The sequence below is a fragment of the Scophthalmus maximus genome, chromosome 5 (genome assembly GCF_022379125.1).
Source record: "Scophthalmus maximus strain ysfricsl-2021 chromosome 5, ASM2237912v1, whole genome shotgun sequence".
Taxonomy (NCBI): domain Eukaryota; kingdom Metazoa; phylum Chordata; class Actinopteri; order Pleuronectiformes; family Scophthalmidae; genus Scophthalmus; species Scophthalmus maximus.
The window spans coordinates 220,934-244,009 of NC_061519.1; the positions used below are offsets into that span (position 1 = coordinate 220,934).

The 23,076-nt window shown below is 40.3% G+C and overlaps 3 protein-coding genes across 7 annotated transcripts in view; 2 read left to right on the forward strand and 1 right to left on the reverse strand.

Annotated features, from left to right (window-relative positions):
• The window catches only part of abcf1 (ATP-binding cassette, sub-family F (GCN20), member 1), a 31,186-nt gene extending 27,379 nt beyond the window's left edge, over window positions 1-3,807 (forward strand). For both annotated transcript variants that reach the window (XM_035633120.2, XM_035633122.2), the window contains 5 exons: window positions 327-359; window positions 1,566-1,734; window positions 1,823-1,887; window positions 1,959-2,031; window positions 3,450-3,807. In XM_035633120.2, the coding sequence (XP_035489013.1) occupies window positions 327-359; window positions 1,566-1,734; window positions 1,823-1,887; window positions 1,959-2,031; window positions 3,450-3,616 (507 nt within the window). In that variant the 3' untranslated portion in view covers window positions 3,617-3,807. The remainder of the gene's footprint in view (window positions 1-326; window positions 360-1,565; window positions 1,735-1,822; window positions 1,888-1,958; window positions 2,032-3,449) is intronic.
• mrps18b (mitochondrial ribosomal protein S18B) lies at window positions 3,735-9,892 on the reverse strand. 2 transcript variants are annotated; one of them, XM_035633128.2, is made up of 7 exons: window positions 9,686-9,892; window positions 8,326-8,494; window positions 8,154-8,251; window positions 7,991-8,059; window positions 4,710-4,776; window positions 4,563-4,622; window positions 3,735-4,042 (listed from the first exon to the last, which is right to left on the reverse strand). In XM_035633128.2, exons 2-7 carry the CDS (start codon window positions 8,459-8,461, stop codon window positions 3,846-3,848), a joined length of 627 nt encoding a protein of 208 aa, XP_035489021.1. In that variant the 5' UTR covers window positions 8,462-8,494; window positions 9,686-9,892; the 3' UTR covers window positions 3,735-3,845. The 2 variants fall into 2 exon arrangements, with proteins under 2 accessions (XP_035489021.1, XP_035489020.1); XM_035633127.2 differs by lacking the exon at window positions 9,686-9,892 and adding an exon at window positions 8,783-9,033.
• Window positions 9,893-10,240: 348 nt separating this feature from the next.
• Window positions 10,241-22,385, forward strand: ppp1r10 (protein phosphatase 1, regulatory subunit 10). 3 transcript variants are annotated; one of them, XM_035633125.2, is made up of 19 exons: window positions 10,241-10,258; window positions 10,430-10,715; window positions 13,672-13,780; window positions 13,886-13,972; window positions 14,790-14,925; window positions 15,014-15,065; window positions 15,150-15,239; window positions 15,335-15,463; window positions 15,543-15,648; window positions 15,759-15,862; window positions 15,958-16,085; window positions 16,983-17,139; window positions 17,266-17,409; window positions 17,518-17,764; window positions 18,638-18,713; window positions 18,836-19,051; window positions 19,631-19,754; window positions 19,844-20,218; window positions 20,974-22,385. In XM_035633125.2, the coding sequence occupies exons 3-19, from the start codon at window positions 13,674-13,676 to the stop codon at window positions 21,132-21,134; spliced, it is 2,439 nt and encodes an 812-aa protein (XP_035489018.2). In that variant the 5' UTR covers window positions 10,241-10,258; window positions 10,430-10,715; window positions 13,672-13,673; the 3' UTR covers window positions 21,135-22,385. The 3 variants fall into 3 exon arrangements, with proteins under 3 accessions (XP_035489018.2, XP_035489019.2, XP_035489016.2); XM_035633126.2 differs by lacking the exon at window positions 10,241-10,258 and having other exon boundaries at window positions 10,300-10,552; XM_035633123.2 differs by lacking the exon at window positions 10,241-10,258 and having other exon boundaries at window positions 10,300-10,505.
• Window positions 22,386-23,076: the final 691 nt, after the last annotated feature.

Genomic DNA, 23,076 nt, shown 5'->3' on the forward strand with positions numbered 1-23,076 from the left:
ACTGAATACACCATAGTGACAAAGTAAACACTGAGAAATGTTAGCAAATGTATTAAAAAACAAAAAACTGAAATATCACATGAACATAAGTATTGGGACTAATGACTTTCAGCTCTGAGCCACAGCTACTGGCTGAGCTCTGATTTGAATGGTTTCCATCAACACTGGATGTTTAATGGTTGTGTTCCATAAAGAAAGATTGTCATTAGCTTAAGCACATTCTTTGTCTCTTAGACAAAGATTAGAAGCAGTTAATGTAGAAAACCAGGCCATGCCAAAAGTTTACTGAACATAATTCACAGTTAACTGGATGTTTCTTTTGTTAGACTAAAGGTGAGATGAGGAAGAATCATCGTCTGGTGAGTAACTTACTGTTGAAACACCTACTTTACACTGCAGCCATATACCATATGCTAACACTGTCTCTCTGAACTGAACCGGACCCAGAGGCTTGTTTTCTGTAGAGTTTGTCTACGTATCAAAGTTTAGATCAAATGCTTCAAATTTCTGAGAGTACTTCCCCATTAGGGGAAAACTTGAGTTATTAACAAAGGGTTGCCAGTAGGGATCGGTGGAGAAACTGACGTCAGTTCACCCTCAAGACTAGAAGTGAGCGCGCTGCGCAGCCGCAGTAATGCTAATGCCGCACAAACATCTTGAAACAACGCACCCTGAAACTTATAAGGGGCTGAAGAAAAACATAGAGGCTGTCCAGTCTGCTACAGCAGCACCACCCGCTGTCCGACAAAAGACATTGCAGGATTAGATATTGAGCCTATTACCTCTTCCAAATAGTTGTCAGAGATTATAATGATGTCTGTCTGTTTGCCATCATAACAATCTAATTTAAAATTTTGTTAGTAAATGAGGGTACATTTTCTTAAAGTATATTGGTAATTTTATTCATATTTATGTTATAATCATTAATTTTTTTAAATAATTATTTAATTTGTTTATTTTACATGTATTAGCACACATTTGAATTTGATTTACTTGTAATAAATGTATTATTAATGGCAAGCATGGGTTTAACACCCATTTAAGAGTAGTACAGTATCGATATCATAAGAGTGTAACAGAAAGTATCAATATAGTATTGAATTGAAAAATGTTGGTATCGTCCATCCCTAGTTGCCAGCTCCTTGAAACAGAAAACACTGTTGGGTTTATAGTAGGGCTGCAACGACGCGTCAATGTAATCAATTACGTTAATTATGTAAATTCCTCGATATTCGTAGAATTTTATTTATGTTGTGTTTCCTCTTCGTTTACTCTGATCCAAGTATCTGATTCATATAGATGTATATACCATTTATTGGTAAGATAACCAAAGGATTAATCACCTAAACAGAAAATAATCGGTAGATTAATCGATAAAAAAATTATCTTTAGCTGCAGCCTTAGTTTATAGCATACAAAAAATGTTGCTGACTGGAATACGAGTCACAAAGCAGATATGTAAACTCTATACATGGTGTCTTGGCTGTAATTATCACATACATTTTCAGGTTGAAGTGGTTCAGGGTATTGGTCCGTTTACATGATGATATTTTGTGTGCCTACAGAAAGTGGGCTTCTTCAACCAGCAGTATGCTGATCAGTTAAACATGGAGGAGGTGGCGACCGAGTACCTAATGAGGAACTTCAACCTTCCTTATCAGGACAGCAGGAAGTGCCTGGGGCGTTTTGGCCTGGAGAGCCACGCCCACACCATTCAGATCTCCAAACTCTCCGGTACCAGCAGAATGTGTCAGATGTTTGCCGTCAACTGTCGAGACGGAGAACTGTTTGTTTCACTGTGTCTGGATTTATCTCTCAACAGGTGGTCAGAAAGCCAGAGTCGTGTTTGCGGAATTATCTTGTCGTCAGCCTGATGTACTGATCCTGGTAAGAGCCACTGAACCTTTTATCAGCAATGTTCACAATTAATTCTCTGACTAACTGTTTCTTTCTCATAGGATGAACCAACCAACAATTTGGACATTGAGTCCATTGATGCCTTATCAGAGGCCATCAATGAATATAAAGGAGGTAAGATTCAGTAATCATGCTCATTGTGTATTTTATACATAGCTGAGGAGTTTGAGTGAAAAACTCAGTTTTTTTTTTACTTTTTTGGGGTAAACAATGTTAAACAAAATATTAGGCATGGCAGATCATATATAGATAGATATATATCTATCTATATATATCACGTTTTTATATAATATAAAAACGTTACTCAAGGGGGTCTTTAAATCATGCTGTTACTGATGAGCTTGCATATTGTGGAAGGTGATTTCCTACAGAAACAACAAATAAAAGGTTAGGAACAATATTAAATACGCATAGCAAGTCAGAATAATGTGATAAGTCAAGTTTTCCAATAGTAAAACAAAATTGAGATGAAACAAATTTGGTTAAATTTGCCTGTCAAGTAATTTTTGTCATTCCCAATATGTTATCTATGTTTTTCTTTATCTGGTGGAAGTAAGCAATACAGCCCACCCCTCTATCAATAGATACACTGAACAGCTACATTCAATAGAGCACAACATTGAGGTTCAGGAAGTGAAAAACACATTCACATTCTCCATTGACATTTTGATTGTTAGCCATAATGTCGTAACCCTCCAAGGTCGACTCACCATGAGCTTGTGAAACGATGGTACATGAACATGTAGAAGCCACAAGTCTGTATGAAATCAACTTTCATACATGTACTTTCAATGTAATATTTGCAAAGTCATTGTATTGTATGTATTTCTAAACTACCCACAATCCTGAAGTGTAATCTCTGATTGGTGGAGATCGCTGTTACCATGGAAAACACTTACTACACCTGCGAACTTCATGTCTGCTAGTGATGCTGCGTTCCATTGTACTCAGAGCTCAGGCGTCAGGGTTGTCGTTCCACATCAGAACTTGAAATCACAGACCTGTGAGTCGGAGGTTGCAGCTTGAACGCCTTCTTGAGTCGATATTCCAATTCAGAGGAACCCCACCAGCCCCGACTTCTGAGCTCCGACTTCCAAGATGTGATGGAACGCAGCACGAGTTGCTGTTACCACTGAACTCTACGATAGTTAAACACTACATATGCACACAAAACTCAAGAAACAATTTAAACACTACAGTGATGACTGTTAAATTCAAGAATAAGCTAAACTGTCATTGGAAATGCATTCACAATGGTTTATGGGATGATTAGTTCCTTCGCTCTTAAAATTATCTACCTAGTCTTGTACCCTTGCCTTTTTCCTCATTTTCCAATTATTTTTTTGCTCCTAATAAAACGTTTTATGGTAACGATTCATCTCGTAGTTTGTTGGATCCAGGCTTAAAACTCTTTATATATGGATTCTATGAAATGTCAATGGAGTAAATGAATGGGAAATTCACTTCTGGACAGCTAGTACTGGGCGTGGGGTCTTCATAGATGAACTAACACAATGTCCCCTCGTGTCCAGCTGTGATCATTGTGAGTCATGACGCGCGGCTCATCACAGAGACTCAGTGCCAACTGTGGGTGGTGGAGGACAGCACGGTTAACCAGATCGACGGAGACTTCGATGACTACAAGCGGGAGGTGTTGGAGTCCCTCGGAGAGACCATGGTTAACAAGGTCAACCCGTGATCACACAGGACACACTGCTGTGCTACATCTGGACCAGTCCCCGTGGATTTGTGGGGAGTGTATATTCCCTTTTGAACTGTAACATCTTGTAACGGGCTGTTAATCTAACATGAAAATATACGCTGAGAAAAATGTCTTTAATGGTGTTAAAGATCTCAAGTTAAACAATAAAATGAATACATTTTTCACCACATGGTTTATTTATTTTAAGTTTCACGTATAGTCTCAATCACTTTAAGTAAGCCTTGTATGTCTTCTTGACTTTGGCCACTTCTCTATCATCAGGCATTATTTCACTGTACCAATAATACCAGGTGTCCCCAGAGGTTAGGGATGGGGGAGATGGTGTGGACCCCACAGCATCATGGGAATTGGAGAAGTCTTCTCCTGAAAATTCCACATATGGTATCTGAAAGGATAGTAGGCCTAAGAGAGGACACGATGTGTTAGTGATAACAGACATATTTTACAGAAATCGCCTTAGTTTGATGTTGAAGAGATCTGTAAGTTTTGCTTTACTTCAACAAGACTGAAGTGTCCCATGAGTCAGTGCTCTAACAACTGGAAATCCAAACAGATGTGCTGAGTATTCAAGTCAGCATAGAACAAAATACTGTATTTTAGGTCCTGTATTCATGAGAAATATTTTGTTGGTTCTTTGCACAAAGTAAAAATACCAGCGGAGGTCTACGAGTGTTGTTAATCAATACCATCTCTCCCTGTGACCGATTGTAACATTTGTCCTTGACGCTGACATAGTTTGAGTTACCTAACATGCAGTGAGGCTTGAAGTCAAAAGCCATTACAGAATTATGCATATTACATGGCATTACAGTCACTGACAGGGTTTTGTATCATAAACCTATATATTAGGGTGGGGAAAAAAAGAATAGATTACAGTCAGGGACTTTAAAAGATTAGGTTTATGTCATTGTGTGCCACATACCGCGATCTCGTGCTGTGTTGATGGCCTCATTTAGCTTCTTCTGTTGTTTCATACACAAACCTGCAGACGGTAGAACAGTCAACACGTGCTGCTTATCAACTGTAAGGGGCTCATGCATCAGTAAGTGTGCTCACTCTGATGACTCACCAGTTTGAGTGGGATCATACACCATTCCAGTGTGGGGACTAATGAACTGCTGCAATAACTTCACATTCTGTTAAAGAACATGCGTTTGTTAGCATACTACAAGTAAAATAACTATTCAAAATCTTATCAACAGCAACATGTATATCAGTATCAAAAGTAGAAGCACTCAATGACAGTCTTTCATACATTGGATTTTGGTTTCATCTGAACAATGACTACGCTTCATCATGATCTTTTTCTGTGTTTGTGGTTCCAGTTTGTCGTTGACTTAATGTGATCTTTATTTTTTCACTGATACACAAGCTGCCTCAGGTAATCCTTGTGCCAAGTCAGAAAACTCTCGCCCATTGGGGTTTTTAATGCAAGGTTATGTAAATCATGTGCAGCTGGGGCTAAACTAAAACTCAGTTTGTTAGTAAGTAATACTAAAACAAAGCAAACAAGACAGAAGATCCCGGGTACCCTTAACTTATTAGTTAATTGCTCGATCAACATACAATTAAATCAGCAGCACTATTGATTATCAAATCTTTTTTTGGGGCTATTTTGAAATGTTGGTCCAACCAAGGACATTTAAAGATCTGGGAACTTGTTACAGCCATTTTTTCAGACTAAGCAATTCATCTAGAAAATTGATGATTAAATCGCAGCCTGATTAGCTCGTCCCAGATGAACTTCTTAACCATCTTAGGTCAAATGACAAGTGATGTGAGTCCACATGTGACATGATATATTTGAGATCATTTAGAAACTACGTCTCCATTTTCCGTGCTTTATTAGGTATTGATGTGATATACCATACTGAATATTGATATGTTAATAATGCACAAATTATAATATTGTGCTAATAGACCAGTTTGGAGCTGCAAGAGTCATCAATTAGTAATTGAATACTAAATTAATGGCCAACTATTTTCATAATCAACATTTTTCTCCATTTTATGGACCACACAACTAATCGATAATGGAAATAATCATTAGTTGCAGCCCTAAACCAGGCCCTGTTTGGACCTGATATTTACATCCTTCCTGAGTGATCCGAGCACAAGTCGACAGCTCTAAGTACAGCCTGTGTGAAGATGCATGGAGAACACGTGAGCTTCGGACACGTGGCCACCACCTTTTAGGAGTATGGATGCACATTGAAGGACCACCTACTCAGCTGACATCCTCTGAACCGCTAGTTTCACAATACATGTGAAACAGAGGTTGGTTTTTTTGGACTACAATATTAACACTGACCGACACATTGATTTTCTGGTTCACCCTTCAACATGGCATGGATTAGTTATTGGCTATGTTTTTGTTTTGAGTAAAAGCCTCAATCAAGGTTAAATGAAACTGTTAAACTTTTGTTGTCTTTCCTGACCAACCTAACCCTCCTTAAAATAATTTTCAACCACACAAAACTAAGATACTCTCCAGTTTCTCTCTTTTTTTATATAGAATTAACCAAAATTAGAGGCACAATTTTTTGTTGTTTAACTTTCTTGATTGGAAATGTGCCTGGTAAGCAGAGAAGAAAAAACACAACAACAAAAATCATGTTACTTAAGTAATGATGACACCACCACTGAGCATTTTGCATTCTATAATTGTGAGACTGTGTGCTTTCAAACAACGTAGAGTTTGTCATGTTTGAGCGAAGAATCACTTAAAAGTATTACACCTTCCTCCAAGCCTGTATTTCATTGATCCCTTTGCAGCGACATCAGGGGTGTATTCCAGAAAGCTGGTTTTGCTAAAAAGCTGAGTGTTTTAACCCTGAGAAGAGGGAAACTCTGGGTTTTCTGTTTCAGAAAGAGAGTGAACTTAAACTTTAGTTTTTTTGGGGGGGGGGGCGATGTCGTTATCAAACTTTTATGACAGATATGTAATTGAGGCTTGACATTTTAGTTTAACCATAAATTTTTTTACAAATAAAAAAATGAATAGGAACTTGAATTAAGAGAATAAACATTTATTCAACATGAAATGTAAACAATAAATGCACATTTAAAGGTTCATATCAGTTGGCCGATAATATCGGTCAGGCCCTTAAACATTACGATATGTCTGAGAAAGGCTAATATCGGCCGATATTATCGGCCAACCAATATATCGGTCGGGCTCCTAATGGTAACTGACTGTGAACCTAACATGCTCGCTAGAAGGTTTTCTTTAAAAAAAAAAAAAAAAAGTTTCTCCTTAACTTCTCCTTTTTCCTGAACCAAAAAATTTGGTGTCCTTTCCTTGTCAACCAGATTGATCTGGAAGCAGAATTAATTCAGTGGCCTCACGTCGGGAGAGGATTTTCTGACCATGTATAGATGTTTTCCTTCCCTGACAACTAGCTTTACCTTTTCTCTCACAATATATCACAAATCTGAACAATATTCTCCGGCCTTATTTCCAGCATTTAAACCAGAGCAAAATCTTTGTATTGCTTTTAGATTTTTTTTGAACAGGAGTTTTCTGTACAATAAGTTGAAATATCCACTGATGTTTTCTTTGTTTAACATGTGAAATCTGATTTAAATCATATGCCTTACCTATCTGAACTTTATTCTTATAATTCATTTCAGCAGCAACCAAGTTATTTTTGTGCCCGTGGGATTGCACCTTAATTAAAAATAATTAAATAACGTTGTACATTTTTCAGATGTGAGCAACAAAAATAAAGCACTGGGACAGTATCACTAACCATTAGCCCACCATCTTATACAAGAAAATGGCGGAGAAAATATAAAGATGTTTTGAAGTTTTAAAACAATTGATGTTTTAAAACAATTGATTATTTTAATTACTACCCAAGTCTTACGTGTTGACTTGGGTAGTAATTGCCTCCCACACCAACTGTGTCTCCTTTGCAGCTGTGATGCTCCGCTTTCTCAAAATGTGCTTATTTTCTCCACGTAGCATCTCCAACTCTAACGGCGTGAAGTAGGAGGACCTTGTTTTCGCATCGTTTGAAATGGTGACTCGTAGTATCGGAGCTCCATTGATGATGGCTTTTTATTGTCAGCGGGCACAACCGTAACTCAGAGTGAACTTATTCAGAGTCGATCTAACTAACTCAGAACAGATTTTCTGGAACCAAAAACTCAGTTTCCCATCTCAGAGTAGATCAAGTCACAGTTCAGGGTAAGGTTCATGGAATTCAAAAATAAAAGTAGTATAAAAAACCTCCAGACTCTTTGAAATTGGTGGAAAGAGATTCATAAATAACATGAAATAAGACTACAGTATGTGTGTGTTATATGTGCTGTGAGACTATCAGAGTGAGTGAGATGTGAACCAACCTGATGATGGATAATAGTCTTTGGATCCCGACAAATTGGACAAGGGTTTCCACATATCTTGTCTCCTCTCTAGAGAAACAGATGAATGACAGATGCATGTAACTAATGCAAGGTATCTCTAGTGGAATAAAGAATGCTTTGTTAAATAAGACTAAGACTTTACAATGCAGGTCTTGCGTGTCTTCTGTGGGGGAATGCCTCCTTTGTGGTTCCTCCTGTACCCTGCCCACACTGGATTGGTTCCATACCTCTCAATGTACTCTGTCGGAGTAAATAAATATATTGTAAAAAACATATATATGGGCAAAAGATGAGACTTTATTTTCCTTTAGCACCTTCACTATCCAGGTAATCCCAGGGTCTGTCCTTGTAGCTGGAGAGAGCCTCAGCAGCCTGAAAAGTGTCCTTAGTCAAGAGTGATGTCGCTTTGCAGAAAGAGTTATTGGGGCTTGTGAATGGAGAGGGGCACATGTATTGTGTCCCAGGTAGTCTCTGTAAAAACAACTGAATGTAAAAAAAAAAAAGGGGGGGGGGATAAGTCAGCATCACAGCATCCCAGACGCCCTCAGAACATATGCAACGCCCATGTATACGTATGAATTGTACGGTCTGTTAAAAATGTAGTGATTTTAGGGCACCGTCGCTAGCCCGCCTGGCATTAGAACGTATTGAACAACGTGCTTACATAACATGAGTTATCTAACTTGAATTAACAACGTCTTGCCACGCTACACAGCAAATTAACCCGCCGAGCGTCTCTCGTGACTTCAATATATCAATTAAAGGAAATACCTTATAATGTCGTAGTGGGTGAAAAATGGAAGGCGATAGCCTGCACAAAACCATTGCGACGCCTTGAATAGAAGCCGCCATTTTGCGGTCATGTGGGGCTGCACGGTAAAGGTAAAGGGTCAAGTGACGCGGTAGCTTCTTCTTCTTCTTTTTCTTTTTTTATGACGGTTGGCAAACAACTTTTAGATGCGCATTACCGCCACCTTCTGAAATGGAGTGTGGATCAGAATGGTCTTTTCTACTATACGAGAAAGCAAAAAAATCAAATAAAAAATAAATAATTAAATAAACCCCACCCAGAAAAACAAAAGAAAATAACTAAAAGAAAAACAAACAAAATAAATAAAAGAAAATAACAGAAAAATATCTAGTCTATATTCTTCTAATAATTCCTTGTCTAATAATTTGTTCTCTTTCTAGTTTATGTTGTAAAATCTGCCTTTCCTGCTGATATTTTGGGCAATAAATAATGACATGCTCTACTGTTTCTTGACTACTAAATTCTTCACACATACCAGTTTCATGCTTTCCAATTAAATTCAACATACTATTTAACCCAGTATGCCCAAATCTAATTCTGGAAATTATGTGAGTGATTGGACTCACTGACGTTATCTCATTACCTTGCTTTAAATTTAAGAATTATTTTAAATTCTTCCATCGTAATCTTTTTCCTGGCATATCTCCCTTCTACCTCCTCTTCTAGTGGTCATTTTTTGTTATCCTTTCTCCCTCCTCCTCCTTTTCTACTTGCGCTCTTTTCCTATTCCGATTCCACATCTTCGTTCAACCCTTCATTCATATTTTCCATTCTGATCCAGTCACAAATCAGATTATGCCACTAACCACAAAATCCAACCTTCGCGCCAACGTTTTCTCTCTCGCTCTCTCCACTCCACTTACGTCTCTCAGTCACGCTCAACTCCGACGTGGTAGTGGTAGCAAATGTGATGTTACATATCAAAGTTGAGACAAATCGTCAGTAAACCTTTTCAATGGCACAAAAAATGAGACTGAACTGGCTCTCTGAGGGGGAAAAAAACTACCTGAACGTAATATAAAAAAATGTTTTTTGCATTATGACTGTACATGATATGCAGGATTCTCTCTGACCGACACGTGACCAACCCACAACTCACAAGTCATGCGCCATTTTGACGAAATGTTATTAACCAAATTTGGATCTCAAATAATTACTACAACCCAGGTTTATCACCAAAGGGAGTTTGTGTTATTTAGAGTCTCATACATGATTCCAAAATGTGACATTTTAAAGGTGATTGTAGGGAATAATTAGGAATGTTTGTCTCCAACGGTGAAAACGCCATTATGTCCTTCACTGTGCACTAAAAGGTCGTATGTCCGCCATTTTGCTTCAGTGACGACCGAAAAAAACGCTGTCCGTGACGTAAAAAACGTCACGTACTATAAAGCCAAAGTCCCTCCTTCAAAGCTCATTCCTGGATTTGGTCAGAGGTAAGTCAGGTCTGAAAGACATCGAGGCTTGTTTTCAACATGTTGTCCTTCTTTAATGCGAAATTCTTAATGAATCTGTTCAGAAGCCAACAAAATATTTTAATACCGACAAAGGACGACGGAATTTGTCGGAGTCGAAATTAAATATGTGTTGTATTTGTGTGTTTGCAGGTATGAATTCGTTTGCCGAAGACTGAGCCGTCGAGGACTTTGAACCACTCAACAAAATTCATGTTTTTTTCTTCAAGTAATGGACATTTGATTACTATTTTTGCCTCCAGTTCGTTCCCGAAGGAAAGGCTAGCTTTTACGTATCACAGCCCCACCCATACGAAGTCTTACATTTGATATTAAAACCATGAAGTTTGACGTCATTAAATTAATGAATTAAGATATATAAGTGCCTGAAAAGCACATCATAATATACCCGAGACGCTGGGGATCTATAGTAACAATAGTAAGTTGATTTTGAAGTTAAATTCAATCGTAATCCAAATGAAAAGTCGTAGATAATAGGCTAGCTAGTGGTAGCTTGCTAGCATACACCGTGAGTTAGCTTGTTTCTTGTGAAACGATTTCTAAAATGGACGATGTATGTGTAGTATGAGCTCACACAGGAAAGTGAACGGAGACAAAGCTCCGTTTCTTTGTGTGTGAGACGAAATGGGCGAAGTTTAACCAATAGAACTAAATATAGCTAATATATTCGCAAAACTAATCATAAGCAATCTACTCATAAAGATTGCCGTAGGCATAGAAAGCAAATTCCAGATTATGAAGTCGGACTTTTTGCCTGCCAGATTGGTTTTATAGGAGCTGCTCCACGGAACGTACACTCACCGCAATCTACACATAAAGATTGCATTAGTTTTGAAGATGGTGGATATACACAATGAAGCACTGTGTTGAAATGTTGAAAATTATAGCACAGGAACTTCCCGAAAGTCCGCACCATGTACCCGTCAATCTGTGGATAAAGATTGCAGGAAGACTAAAGCGGAGTGGTCTTTCGAAGCACAGTCGGTCGGGATTGGCAAAGGTGGTGGACATGTTGTGGTTTTCTTTTCGTTCTTGGATAGTTACGGGGGCTTGTTCTCTTCGAAGCAACACTCGGGACTTTGTGTTTTGTTTGGCTGTTACATAACTGAAATGCAGAACAAGTATAGACTGATTGTCCGACTGCCACAAGTGGCGCTTGTCGCCTTTTTTTCTATCAACCAGCATGATGTTTGCTAGGAAAGACATTGTTTTATTGTGTTGGCGTGTCGTCGTCGAAGCGGTTAATGGGGGAGGGGGTGGCGGATCTGATGAGCAGTCAGCACTCACCGCCCTCCCCTTTGTCGAGCCTGTGCTCAGCTATGACAGATGTCAGGTTTTGCGCAGGCCTTCTATAGGCTCTCTGAAGTGCCCTTATGTAACCGAAGCGTCACTGGGTTAGATCTGTGTCTTCTTGATTACCTACTTACTATTTTGCAGTCAAGTGTTGTGCTGAGCAATTGTCATAAGAATTTTTTGTTTTGAGTGAGGCATGGTCATCAAGTTCAGTTAGATTGTTTTGCCATGTTTTACCAGTGATATGTAACTAGACCACAGTGTGACTGTGCACCATCAATCTTTTTTCCCCCACTAAACCAGGAACTAGGGCCGTCTTTACAACTGATATCATGCCAGAATTGTGAAATTTACAGGAATTGGGTTATTTGCAGAGTTGTGGAGGTCTGAGACTATATAAAACTTCTACTACAACAGTAACCCGGGTAAGACTTAACTGATTCCTCACATTATGACATTTACAGTGGATTGATTTCCACCAGTATTGCACATTCTGTACACGAATTGATGAACTTACACAAAAAACAGTGTAATTATAAAATGCAGAATCATGGAAAAGAGTGCATGCTTACATGGTTCAGCCATGTCAGACATTCATTAAGGCTAGTTGACTTAATGTTTGTTGTTTTTGTTTTGAATCAGTCATATGAATGTGTAGTAGTTCAACAGTGATATTCATTTCAAATGGGACTATATGGAAATAGTTTGGAAGCAGACTAACCTGTAGGTGGCAGTAAGCATCCTGACTTGAAGCCTGTGACTGCCAGAACTGATAGTGATGTCATTAACGCCACTGTAGTTCAGTATAGAGATACTGCAGTATATCCGATATCTACACTTGAAAGGACATTGATCAGTATTTGGCAAACTAACAGTACCGGTTTAATTGTTACCAATCATGTGTGAATTTGGACTATTCCCCTATTCATCAGATTCCATATTAATTAGTGGATATCTATATATATTTGTTTTTCCAAGGTATTGGTTTTTCTATCTCCATCCCTTATTTGAGTTGCTTTTTTGCATAGATGTCAATGATTGTGATAGATGTGTGCTATTAAAAAGTTGATAATGTTTAGTAACTTGCAAAACCTTTTTCCTACAAATCTTTGACCTTTCCTTTTGTTTTGTATTTAATATATATAGATATAATAAATGCATGTAAATGTGCATAGTTTTATAATTATTGTTCGATTATATCTATATATAATTAGTACTATTAGTTAGGGAATAGTTAAAAAATTAATATTAATTATAAAGGTTAACACCCAGAGATTCTATCCAATGTTTTCCTTTTTGGACATGATTAGGGAAATAGTTACAATTCAAAAATAATGTTAATAAAAGAAGTCAACTCATAGTGATTGAGTAACATTGCGAACAGTTTTATAAACACAGTTTTATTGTCTGCATTGATGCTGCCTCTTTAATTATAGCCTGAACTGGAATAAAACATCTTACCTCATTCACAAGTGAACATATCAGACTGTACCTGGAGATGAGACACTGGCACTGATGAGATAATCCACAAACATGACCTGAATCATTACTTTGAAATTAGGGGTGTTTGGCAGCATGATGGATTAAGGCTGTTGCTCAACGCCTCAGTGAGTCCTATGAGACCTTGTTGTCCAGCTGTTGATATCCTTATTTGAGTTTTTTGTGTCAGTTCCTGGGAGTTAAATGTTGATGGAATTAACTTGTTACAAACCGACAAGTGCAGTCGTTCAACTTTCTAAAGTGAGATGTTCCAAGTGGAATCTGGATGAAGCTTGATAGTGTGGTGACCCTGACACTGCTGTGTCCTCGTTGGCCTAATGCAGTTAAGATTTTTGTGCATTTGATGTGAACTCGCTGTTATGCCTTGGGATTCTTTTTCTTTTTTGTGGAAGAAGAAACTTGGTGGATTTCGGATGCATTTTCTATTTGGCAGGCAAAAAGTCCGCAATTAACAGCAGTTTAATTTTAGGATATATATATAATATAAGGAGCAAAAATGTTGTGCATATCAGAAATTGCATTGCACCTATGTCTAGTCAGCTTGGGTATTAATTAATGATGTGTGTGTGTGTGTGTTTCAGGTATGGCAGGCGGACCAGTGGACCCCAGGGAGATTCTAAAGGGTGTTGAGTCTCTGCTGGGGAAGGATGGGGAACTCCGTAGCTTGGAAGGAGTCCCAAAGGTGTTTAGGTGAGGAACTGAAATTACATGACATCTGTGTGCCTTAAATGTTACACCTTTATTTTAACTGTTCACTCATGACTCATATCTACACCTCTGCTTTGTTCAATGCAGCCTGATGAAAGCTTCTACCAAGATGGTCAGTAGATGTATGTACCTGAACATCCTGTTGCAGACGAAATCTCATGATGTTCTTAACAGGTAGGCTTTAATTCAAGTTCGTTTACTGTATATTGCAAGGCTAACAAACAAAAAATCTTGCTAATCTCACTTAAATCCTGATCTGCTAATTTAAATTCATAAATTACCTAAGTGGGACTAGGCCCAAACCATATTTATAAATACATGTATCTTTAGACTGTAGTTCACCAGGTTTAACATTTTTTTATTTGAAGACATTTTTCATGTTTCATTTCATTATTAGTTATTTTTAGCTCCCATACAGTGTAAATGAAACATCAGGGTGATATAACCTCACTGTATTGTGGAAGGCAACTGTTGTTTTGATCATTGTGTCTGGGTATCAATCAGTATTCTCAATTGATAACCTGAAATTTACTGTATTCTGTAAGTCTCTTTAAATTGAATTCTATTTAAGTACCCAAACCAACAATGAATTACTCCTACTAACAGGTATTGTGTGTTTGCCCAAACTCGTATATGTCTTATTCCTCCCTGCCACAGAGTTTTAAAACATATAAGTGAGTCACTCCACCGATGCTGCCAGTAGTGCTCACTAAAGAAAATGTGCAGTAATACCCTTAAGTCAAAGTATTGAGGAACACAATTATTAGTTCGGAGCACATAGGATTTGTTGACAGTAAGGAAAATATAGAGTAGCACCAGCCTTATTATTTAAGAGAATCAACACAATAGCCAGTTCTGATAATCTGAGTAAATATTACCATGTTTTAATGTCTTTGTTGATCTGCAAGTGTAATCAGTGACCATCTAAATTCCTCGGCCCTTCATTGCAGGCCTCCTTCATTATAAATCAATTGTTTCCTCCTTCGTCCAGGTTTATCAGAGTCGGTGGCTACAGGCTGCTCAACTCCTGGCTCACCTACTCCAAAACCAACACCAACACTCCTCTGCTGCAGCTCATTCTGCTCACACTGCAGAAGCTACCTCTGAAAGTGGACCACCTTAAACAGGTACTCTCTCAGTGTAACCACCAGAAAATACCTCTCCAATATTACACAGGCAATTCTATCAATTCAACCTGCTTTCATATTCTCCCAGAACAACACAGCCAAGCTGGTGAAGCAGCTGACAAAGAGCGCAGAGACTGAAGGTAGGTTCACTTGTACACCAGAAATAAAACCTCTTTGACAGACCACACTGTGTATCCCACTAATATTTTTGTCTTTGATTTTAGAACTCAGGAAGTTGGCGTCTGTGCTTGTAGATGGCTGGATGGCTACAATCCGGTCCCAGAGTGTCTCGAGCAGTGGCAACTCTCCTGCTGGTACAGACCCGTTAATTTTCTTTTAAAATGTGTATCTGTTTTACAGTGGCCTCCCCTGGCAGCCGTTTATAACTCACTCTGTATTTATCTGCTAGATAAGAAAAAGAGGAAAGAGGAGAGCAAGTTGCTGGTGCGGGACGTGAAAGAAAAGAGTGGAGATGAGGACAAGAAGAAGGAGAAACCTAAAGCCCACGCACCCAGCCACACAAAGATCCGCTCCATAGGTAAACCTAATGTGATGCACAGAGTAGCTGGCCCTGAATGTCAAGTTCCCTATGAAGTAATCAGTGTGGTTTTGTGTAGGACTGGAGATGGACACACCCAACCCAGCCCCAGTTAAGAAGGCACCCGCTGCCCCACAGCTGGGTGACAAGTACAACATCAAGCCTCCAGTCTTAAAAAGGCCTAGGTAATAACCATTACTCTCGGGTGGTGAACTCACGCAGCATGCTCATTGCTGCCCTCAGGTGGCTTATGATATTACTCATATTTCCTTTTTTTTCTCATTTCCCTCAACAGCTCTGGTCCATCAGATGCTCCACCTCTGGAGAAAAAATATAAACCTCTAAATGCCCCCTCTAACTCTGCCAAAGAGATCAAAGTCAAGATCATTCCAGCACAACGTGAGTTCTAACTCATCTCATTTCAATGCTATTTCAGAGAGGTGTAATTGATGCAGCAGCTGTGGTGCTCACCTCTTTCTGTCTTCTCGTTGCAGCGATGGAGGCCACTGGGTTTCTAGATGCTCTGAACTCTGCCCCAGTGCCTGGGATCAAGATCAAGAAGAAGAAACCCAGTGCTAATGTTCCAGTAAATACCAAGGCTGTGTCCCCAACATCTAACAAGGTATTGACTGATCCATTTTGATCTAGTATCAGTATTTATTACCGCAATTGTCAATCCAAAATGTCCTCAGCAGGATTTTCATCATTGGAGTTTTCCCACAGATCTAATTGTGTTGAACTTTAATAAAGCATTATGTGCCACTTCTATTGGTGTAAATAGCTGTTGTAAACAAATGAGAATTCAGCTCATCAAGGATCAAGGAAACCTTTATTATCCCTGTGGGGATATTTGTAGTACAGACAGCAGTATCCCCGCAAACCTCTGCTGAACACTAGAGATGGACAATAACTACAATATAAAAGACATATAATCACATAAATGCTTTAAAATCAATAACTAAAATCTGCAGGGTCTCACTAAATTAAAACCACAGCTTCAACATACAGAACAAGGGACGGCAAGGGTCAGTCAGGATTGCTTGAGTCTTTGTTGGTGGTGTGCCTGAAATTTTGCTGCACTCTTTCACAATGCTATTAAACCTAAAAAACAAAAATAAAAAACCCAGCTACGGCAACAACTTCTCCGGAGGGGCTAGCATGTGAGAAAACTCATGTTTCTCCTTCCAGCCCCCTAGTATAGTCTCTGGATGAATGTCCGATTGAGCCCATGTGAGAATACAGAAGGAGAAACTCCGGAGGATTCACAGTGGTGTGTTGATGACTGTAAAAAACAAACTAGTGCAGCCTCCTGCTTCTCGAACCAGGCACCACAAAACGCTCTGGAGATTCTCGGACTACCTCCCGTGTTTGTCATGTGTGAAAGGCAAACTCCAGAGAATGTCCGCATGCAATTCTGCACACATTAATGCAGATTATGTCTAGACTTTTTAAGAATTTGGACGTGTTAGCTGTCAATCTTTTGACTCATCAAATGCATGTGTTCCTTTTCTGTTTTCAGGCAAGTCCATTTGACAGCAAACCTGCATATTCTTCATCTACTGCTAAACCATCATCTCCAGAAGCAGCTGCTTCCACCAATCCCACTGAAGAGAACCAGGAGTCAGAGCAGCCTAGGACCCCTGTTCCCTCTGAGGACCCTGAGGCCTCCGACAACAGTAAGATCTACTTCCTGATCATTTGACTATACATTACGACATGCATGTGTTTTCTAGTTTAATTGGGAATGGGTTGTTCTCTAACTCCTTACATATTTCTGTTAAATTGTCCATGGTCATGTGTAGGTGAGAAACCTAATGCTCTGGCAGAACCGTGTGCAGAGGAAGAAAGCTTGACCAAGAAGGGCAAGAAGAAGAAGACGGTTCACTGGGCTGAGGAGGAGCAGCTCAAACACTACTTCTACTTTGATCTGGATGAGACAGAAAGAGGTAAGGCAACTCGTCTTAGTTGGCTTTTTATTCATCTGAGACACCAGGTAGTTCATAACCATCTGAATAATTTTCATTTATTATGTTATTATTTCACTTAATTCACAGTCAACGTCAACAAGATCAAGGACTTTGGTGAGGCTGCCAAACGAGAGCTGATGATGGACAGGCAGACATTTGAGATGTCACGTCGCCTCTCCCACGACACCATGGAAGAGAGGGTTCCCTGGACGGCCCCACGGCCCTTGGTGCTTACCGGCAGCCTGGTCGTCCCCGGGGCAAACAGCACAGAGAAACTCACCCAGAGAGATCGTGAGATGGGCATTCTGCAGGAGATCTTCCTCAGCAAAGAGAGGTAGGACACTGGGCAAAACCTGGTGTATCTTTAGTAGGCATGGGCTGGTTACCAGTTTCAAGGTAAACCGTGGTATCAACAGGGTTCCCAAACCACCAAAATTTCCCGTCAAACCGTGAATACATAAATGCTGCAGTGCACTAAGTTTAAAGAAGAAGTCTCGGTGCGTCGGAGCGACACGGTGCTTCCCGACTACTGTCTGGTCTGGACTCTGGACACCGGCTGCTCCGGAGAGCTTGATTAGCCGACTCACCGCAGATGTGCTAATGATGCGCTTAGCACTGTTGCCCTGAGCCGCTCTGCTCTGCGTCTTGTCTCTGTCCTCCAGCTGAGAGCCAGAACCACGCTCACCTCCACCAGTGTTTACAGATATCAACAATAGGAAACCAAAAGTGCAGTGGAATCCTCCAGGTCGCGTAATGTTTAGAGGAACAACTGTCTCCAACACGAGCAGCACAGAGCCATCAAACATCACCATCAACAACACTTAAGAGACTGCATTTATTTTAATTTCATCTAGAAGTGTTGTTTTTTTTCAAGAAAATAATTCAATTATGTTCTATATGTTAACATAAAACTTTTACTAATGTTCCAAATGTTCTATATGTTATTTAGAAATAAAATACATTTTGGTCAATGGCAAAAAATTAGCAATATTTTCTTTACCCAGAGATTTTACAATAGCACAGTTTAGAGTTGCACGATATTGTGAAACCGTGAAACCGTGGTATTTTTGCCCAAGGTTATCATACCATCAAAATCTCATACCGGCACATGCCTATTCTTTAGTAGATTCCAATAATTTTAACCACAGAAGTCAGGATGAGGACCTGCTCTGTGTGTTCATGATTTCCTATCCTTTCGTATCACTAGTGTGCCTGACTGTCCTCATGAACCAGACCCAGAGCCATATGAACCCATGCCTCCCCGTCTCATCCCCCTGGATGAGGTGAGTAAAAATACATATACACACAAACAGAATCTAACTCATATTTCTGTCTCTTATTAAACACATTCTGTATGTGTATGCAATACTTTGCCTGCTAAGCTGTCAGTCCTTTCTCCCCACAGGACTCTTCCATGGATGATGGCTATGTTGAGCCCATGGACACCACATCACAGCCGGGTTCTGCCATGGCCCAGAACGAAAGCTCCAAGCTGCCGCCTGTCCTGGCCAACCTCATGGTCAACTTGAGCAACAGCTCTCGGAGCCCACAAGCTATTAACACTGTCAACAGCCCAGTGGCCCCCTCTGTCAATGTGCAGGAGCTGCTCTCATCCATCATGGTGAATATATGACTGTATAGTTAGATCATTATGTGGTGGTTTCTAATGCCGTATGAGATTGAAGATACTGGATCTGACAGACTTAATTAACAAACCAACAAAGCCGAGTCCCAACAACAGTTTCTTCTGTTACACTCACATGTGACTAACGGTGGTGATCTTTAAACCAATGACATCATGGATACACAGAGTGTTAGTTAGAATTTAATGCATTATTCAGACAGGTGCATTATGAAACTACTGTATTGATCACAGAGTATCATCAGACCATCCTCCACCTCCAGTTCAGTCACACTCACACGAAGATTCTATTCGCCGGTTCTCTTTGGACGCGGACATTAGTGAATCTCAACCCTAATTGGTTTTCACACCAGAAACGACCACAAGTCAGCAGTAAAAGGTTTATGTATTTGGTTTTCACCTGCTGTGATCCTGGATAACTTCTTTCAACTTAAACTCCTCCTAACTCAGATTTTATTTTTCATGAAATCTCATTGTTCTTTATTTTATATGTCTCAGCGGTTGGATGTAGATATGTCCAGTCATAATGTGCAGCTAATCCCATCTGTCCGTCATCAGGGTGCTTCGGGTAACCAGTCTACTGAAGACTTGATCAAACAACCCGACTTCTCAGACAAGATTAAACAGCTACTGGGTTCCCTGCAGCAGACCCAGACCCAGAACCCGGGCGGACCTCCACCAGGTAACCTCAGTCTCTGATGTCTCCTGCTGATGTCCACCTGTAACCTTTCTTGTGTTACTCATTTTAAACCTGTTTTTCTCCCTATCTAGTCATCCAGGGTTTATTGGGTCATGGTCCCGTCATGACTAATATGAACAATATGAACAACATGCACATGCAGATGCCCATGCCCATGAACGGTGGCTACCCACCCAACAACCCGCCTGGTGGTCCCCGCTTCAACCACCCCCCACCCCCTCACAACCATGGACCACCTTTTAATCCTGGCGGAGGCCCGCGCATGATGGGGCCACCTCCAGGCCAGGGCCGAGGGGACAATGGCAACTACTGGGTAGACGACTCCATGAGAGGAGGGCCCCACAGAGGGGGTCACTTTCACCGGGGAGGCCGGGGCCGAGGAGGAGAGCCAGGCTTCAGGGGCCGAGGACGAGGAGGGCCCAGAGGAGGACACAACAACATGACCGGTATACAGAACTTAGAACTAAATATTTGGGCCCTATGAACGCATATAATATTAATCTTTTCCTGCTTCCTGCTCCATTCTCTTCCTGTCCCTCATTATCAACATGACTGTGGTATGACACCCTGTCCCTCAGTATCACCTCTGTATACACGGGCCTTGACAGCTAATAATACATTTATATATACATATATAATAGTACACATAATAAACTTTATTTATAGCACTTTAAACAAACATTAAATCACCATAAGAACACAACAATTCTGTGTGTGTGCGTGCGTGCGTCCGTATATATACACATTCATATATGTATTGGTTGTCTGTTTTGACATTTCTTATCTTGATTTAATGTTGGCTCTATGTGTTGACACGATGAAATTTTTTTCTAACAGTCATGTTATACTCTTTACTCACAGCTACCTAAGCTGACTTCATTCTATAACTGAGAAACAGCACTTGACAAAAATATTTCCACCCAAGGTCCAGATATGTCACTTGTTATGGAGCTTTGTGATAATGATGATGATAATGATGTTGTTGATGACTTCAGTTCAGAAGAAAGCTCCATAACAAGTGTTAAGCAAATGAGACAAGTAGTACATTTGCTTGTGTTTTTTCAAATTTCGCTAAATGAATCACAATCACTGAGACTCGTTTGTCTTTTTTAAATAACGGCTCCTCTCTCCAGAATGAACTGGAGATGGTGAACCGTCAGTTTCTGTGTGGTGTTAACGCTGCTGTGTCTTCTGTTGACAGACATGTCCAAGAGGCCGGTGTGTCGTCACTTCATGATGAAGGGAAGCTGCAGGTATGAGAGCAACTGTGCTTTCTACCACCCTGGTGTGAATGGACCACCACTGCCCCCCAACCACCCCGCTAACAACCAACACAATCAGCACCCACAGCACGGACACTAGGTGACACTGCTGCCATCGGATCAACTCTGCCAACTGCTGACCTCTAACAGAGCCACCCTCTGATCAAACCACTGCAGGAGGCTGTGGTGTGTGAGTGACAGAGAACAGACACTGAGGCTGTGTGATGATCACGAACGGGACTGTTTTTATTGTGATCATTTTTAACTGCGACTGAAACAAGCCACCACAATTGACCACTATGTCTGAGCTGCTGCAGCCTGCTGCCTGTGTGCTCCGTCACTTTCCACACTTTGAACATGATCGACCAAACGGAAATGAAAGCTTTCCCCATGACTGAATTCCCTCTTATAGTGGCTGGTGTCCTGTGAACCTAAATGTGATGTTTCTTTCCCTTTAGTTTGTCTCAGCTGTTGATTGATTGGTCAGGTTTGCCCAGAAGAGTCAGAAATGTTTTTGATTTTTACATGATTCTTTAAATGTGTGACAAACACCAATGAAGCACTTAATGAAGATAAAGGCCAACAGAATTTAGCCACAGTTATGATTTATTGAAACAGGGACTGGAGAAGAACTACATGATATTTAAATTGCTTTATTTCACCCAGTCCCCAGAAAAATGTATGAATGAACTCTGTTGAGGAGGGTGTCGTTTTTTCTTTTCTTACAGCAGCAAGTATTGAATGTGAAGTAGAAGCAACAGCAGTGTATGTTGTCGTGTGAGCTTCCTGCATGTGATCTGGCTCAGCAGCTTGAGGTGTGTGTGTGTGTGTGTGTGTGTGTGTGTGTGTGTGTGTGTGTGTGTGTGTGTGTGTGTGTGTGTGTGTGTGTGTGTGTGTGTGTGTGTGTGTGTGTGTGTGTGTGTGTGTGTGTGTGTGTGTGAGTGTGTGTGAGTGTGTGTGTGAGTGTGGGGGTGTGTGGGGGTTGGCCCTGTTCTCTCTGAGAGACAGGCAATATCGAGGGGAATGAATAGTGAATCTCTGGGAAGACTTTACTCTTCCCTGTGTGCGTGCGTGAGCATCAAACATGATGTGGTCCAGCCAAAAGAGCAGCTCCTCCCAGTAGGGGCAGACACGACGGTATGAGTCAGACAAGAATGATGGTGAATTGCTCTGTAGATCAGCTATTTTCAATGTTTTCTGTGAAAACAGTTACCTTATTGTCTCATGTGGGACTGTAAGAATGTCAAGTTTTTTGTTGCTCTCTCCACCCTCCATGTTTTTTCTTTTAAATCATATTTTCAGTTGAAATCTTTTGTACACTCTGTTGAATAAATGCCCAAATATGAATGTAGCTGTCGTCAGTGTTTTCACTCATTCCTTCTGTTCATACTGGTGATGAATCGATCTCTTCTCCCACACAGCCAATCTACAAAGTGTAATCTCTACCAATCAGGACTCTACTAGTATGCACAGATGTTCCTTAATGCTATCCCCGCCACTTGGCTATGCCTGTCAGTGTACGCCGCCCCACCTCGCATCTTACAGCCTGCTGCTGTGTGCTAGACTGTCAGGGGCATCTTCACCCTGGAACCTGTCTGGTTGTGGTTTACCATAGCCTCTTTGGATCTAGTGCTGTTTTTGTGCTGCTCTCCCTCAGGCCGGGCTCTATTAACCACTAGTAGGCCCTTTATCTATCTTTCAATAACAGAGTGGATGTTGGTTCTGCTCATCAGTTTCCATGTACATTGCACGTAACCTCTTTTTCCTCCTGCTTCAGTAGTCTCAATTCCTGTTCAAAGACATGGTGTTGTGATACATTCCAGATAGAAGTCCATTCTGAGGCCCATCATGATTATCGTGGTGGCCTCAGGAAAGAATCAAACTTTGCACAAAGTGACGGACCTGGAGATGGATGAAAGACACAATTCACGTGGTGGATAAAATGTAAGAAATTAGATAATATCAAATAATTTTAGAGGTCTTTGACACATGCTTCTTAGAACAACAGTCTTCTCTTGCAAATGTGTTAACCCTTTTTCATT

Excerpts from the sequence above, each read along its gene's own strand:
- mrps18b (XM_035633127.2), bottom strand. The coding sequence starts at position 8,863 with ATGGCGGCTTCTATTCAAGGCGTCGCAATGGTTTTGTGCAGGCTATCG. Across the intron at positions 8,252-8,325 it reads GGATTACCTGGATAGTGAAG|AGTACATTGAGAGGTATGGA; the intron begins GTGCTAAAGGAA and ends TTACTCCGACAG. Across the intron at positions 4,623-4,709 it reads GTATGATCCCACTCAAACTG|GTTTGTGTATGAAACAACAG; the intron begins GTGAGTCATCAG and ends TACCGTCTGCAG.
- ppp1r10 (XM_035633123.2), top strand. Across the intron at positions 17,140-17,265 it reads CCCTGAGGCCTCCGACAACA|GTGAGAAACCTAATGCTCTG; the intron begins GTAAGATCTACT and ends GGTCATGTGTAG. Across the intron at positions 17,410-17,517 it reads TCTGGATGAGACAGAAAGAG|TCAACGTCAACAAGATCAAG; the intron begins GTAAGGCAACTC and ends CTTAATTCACAG.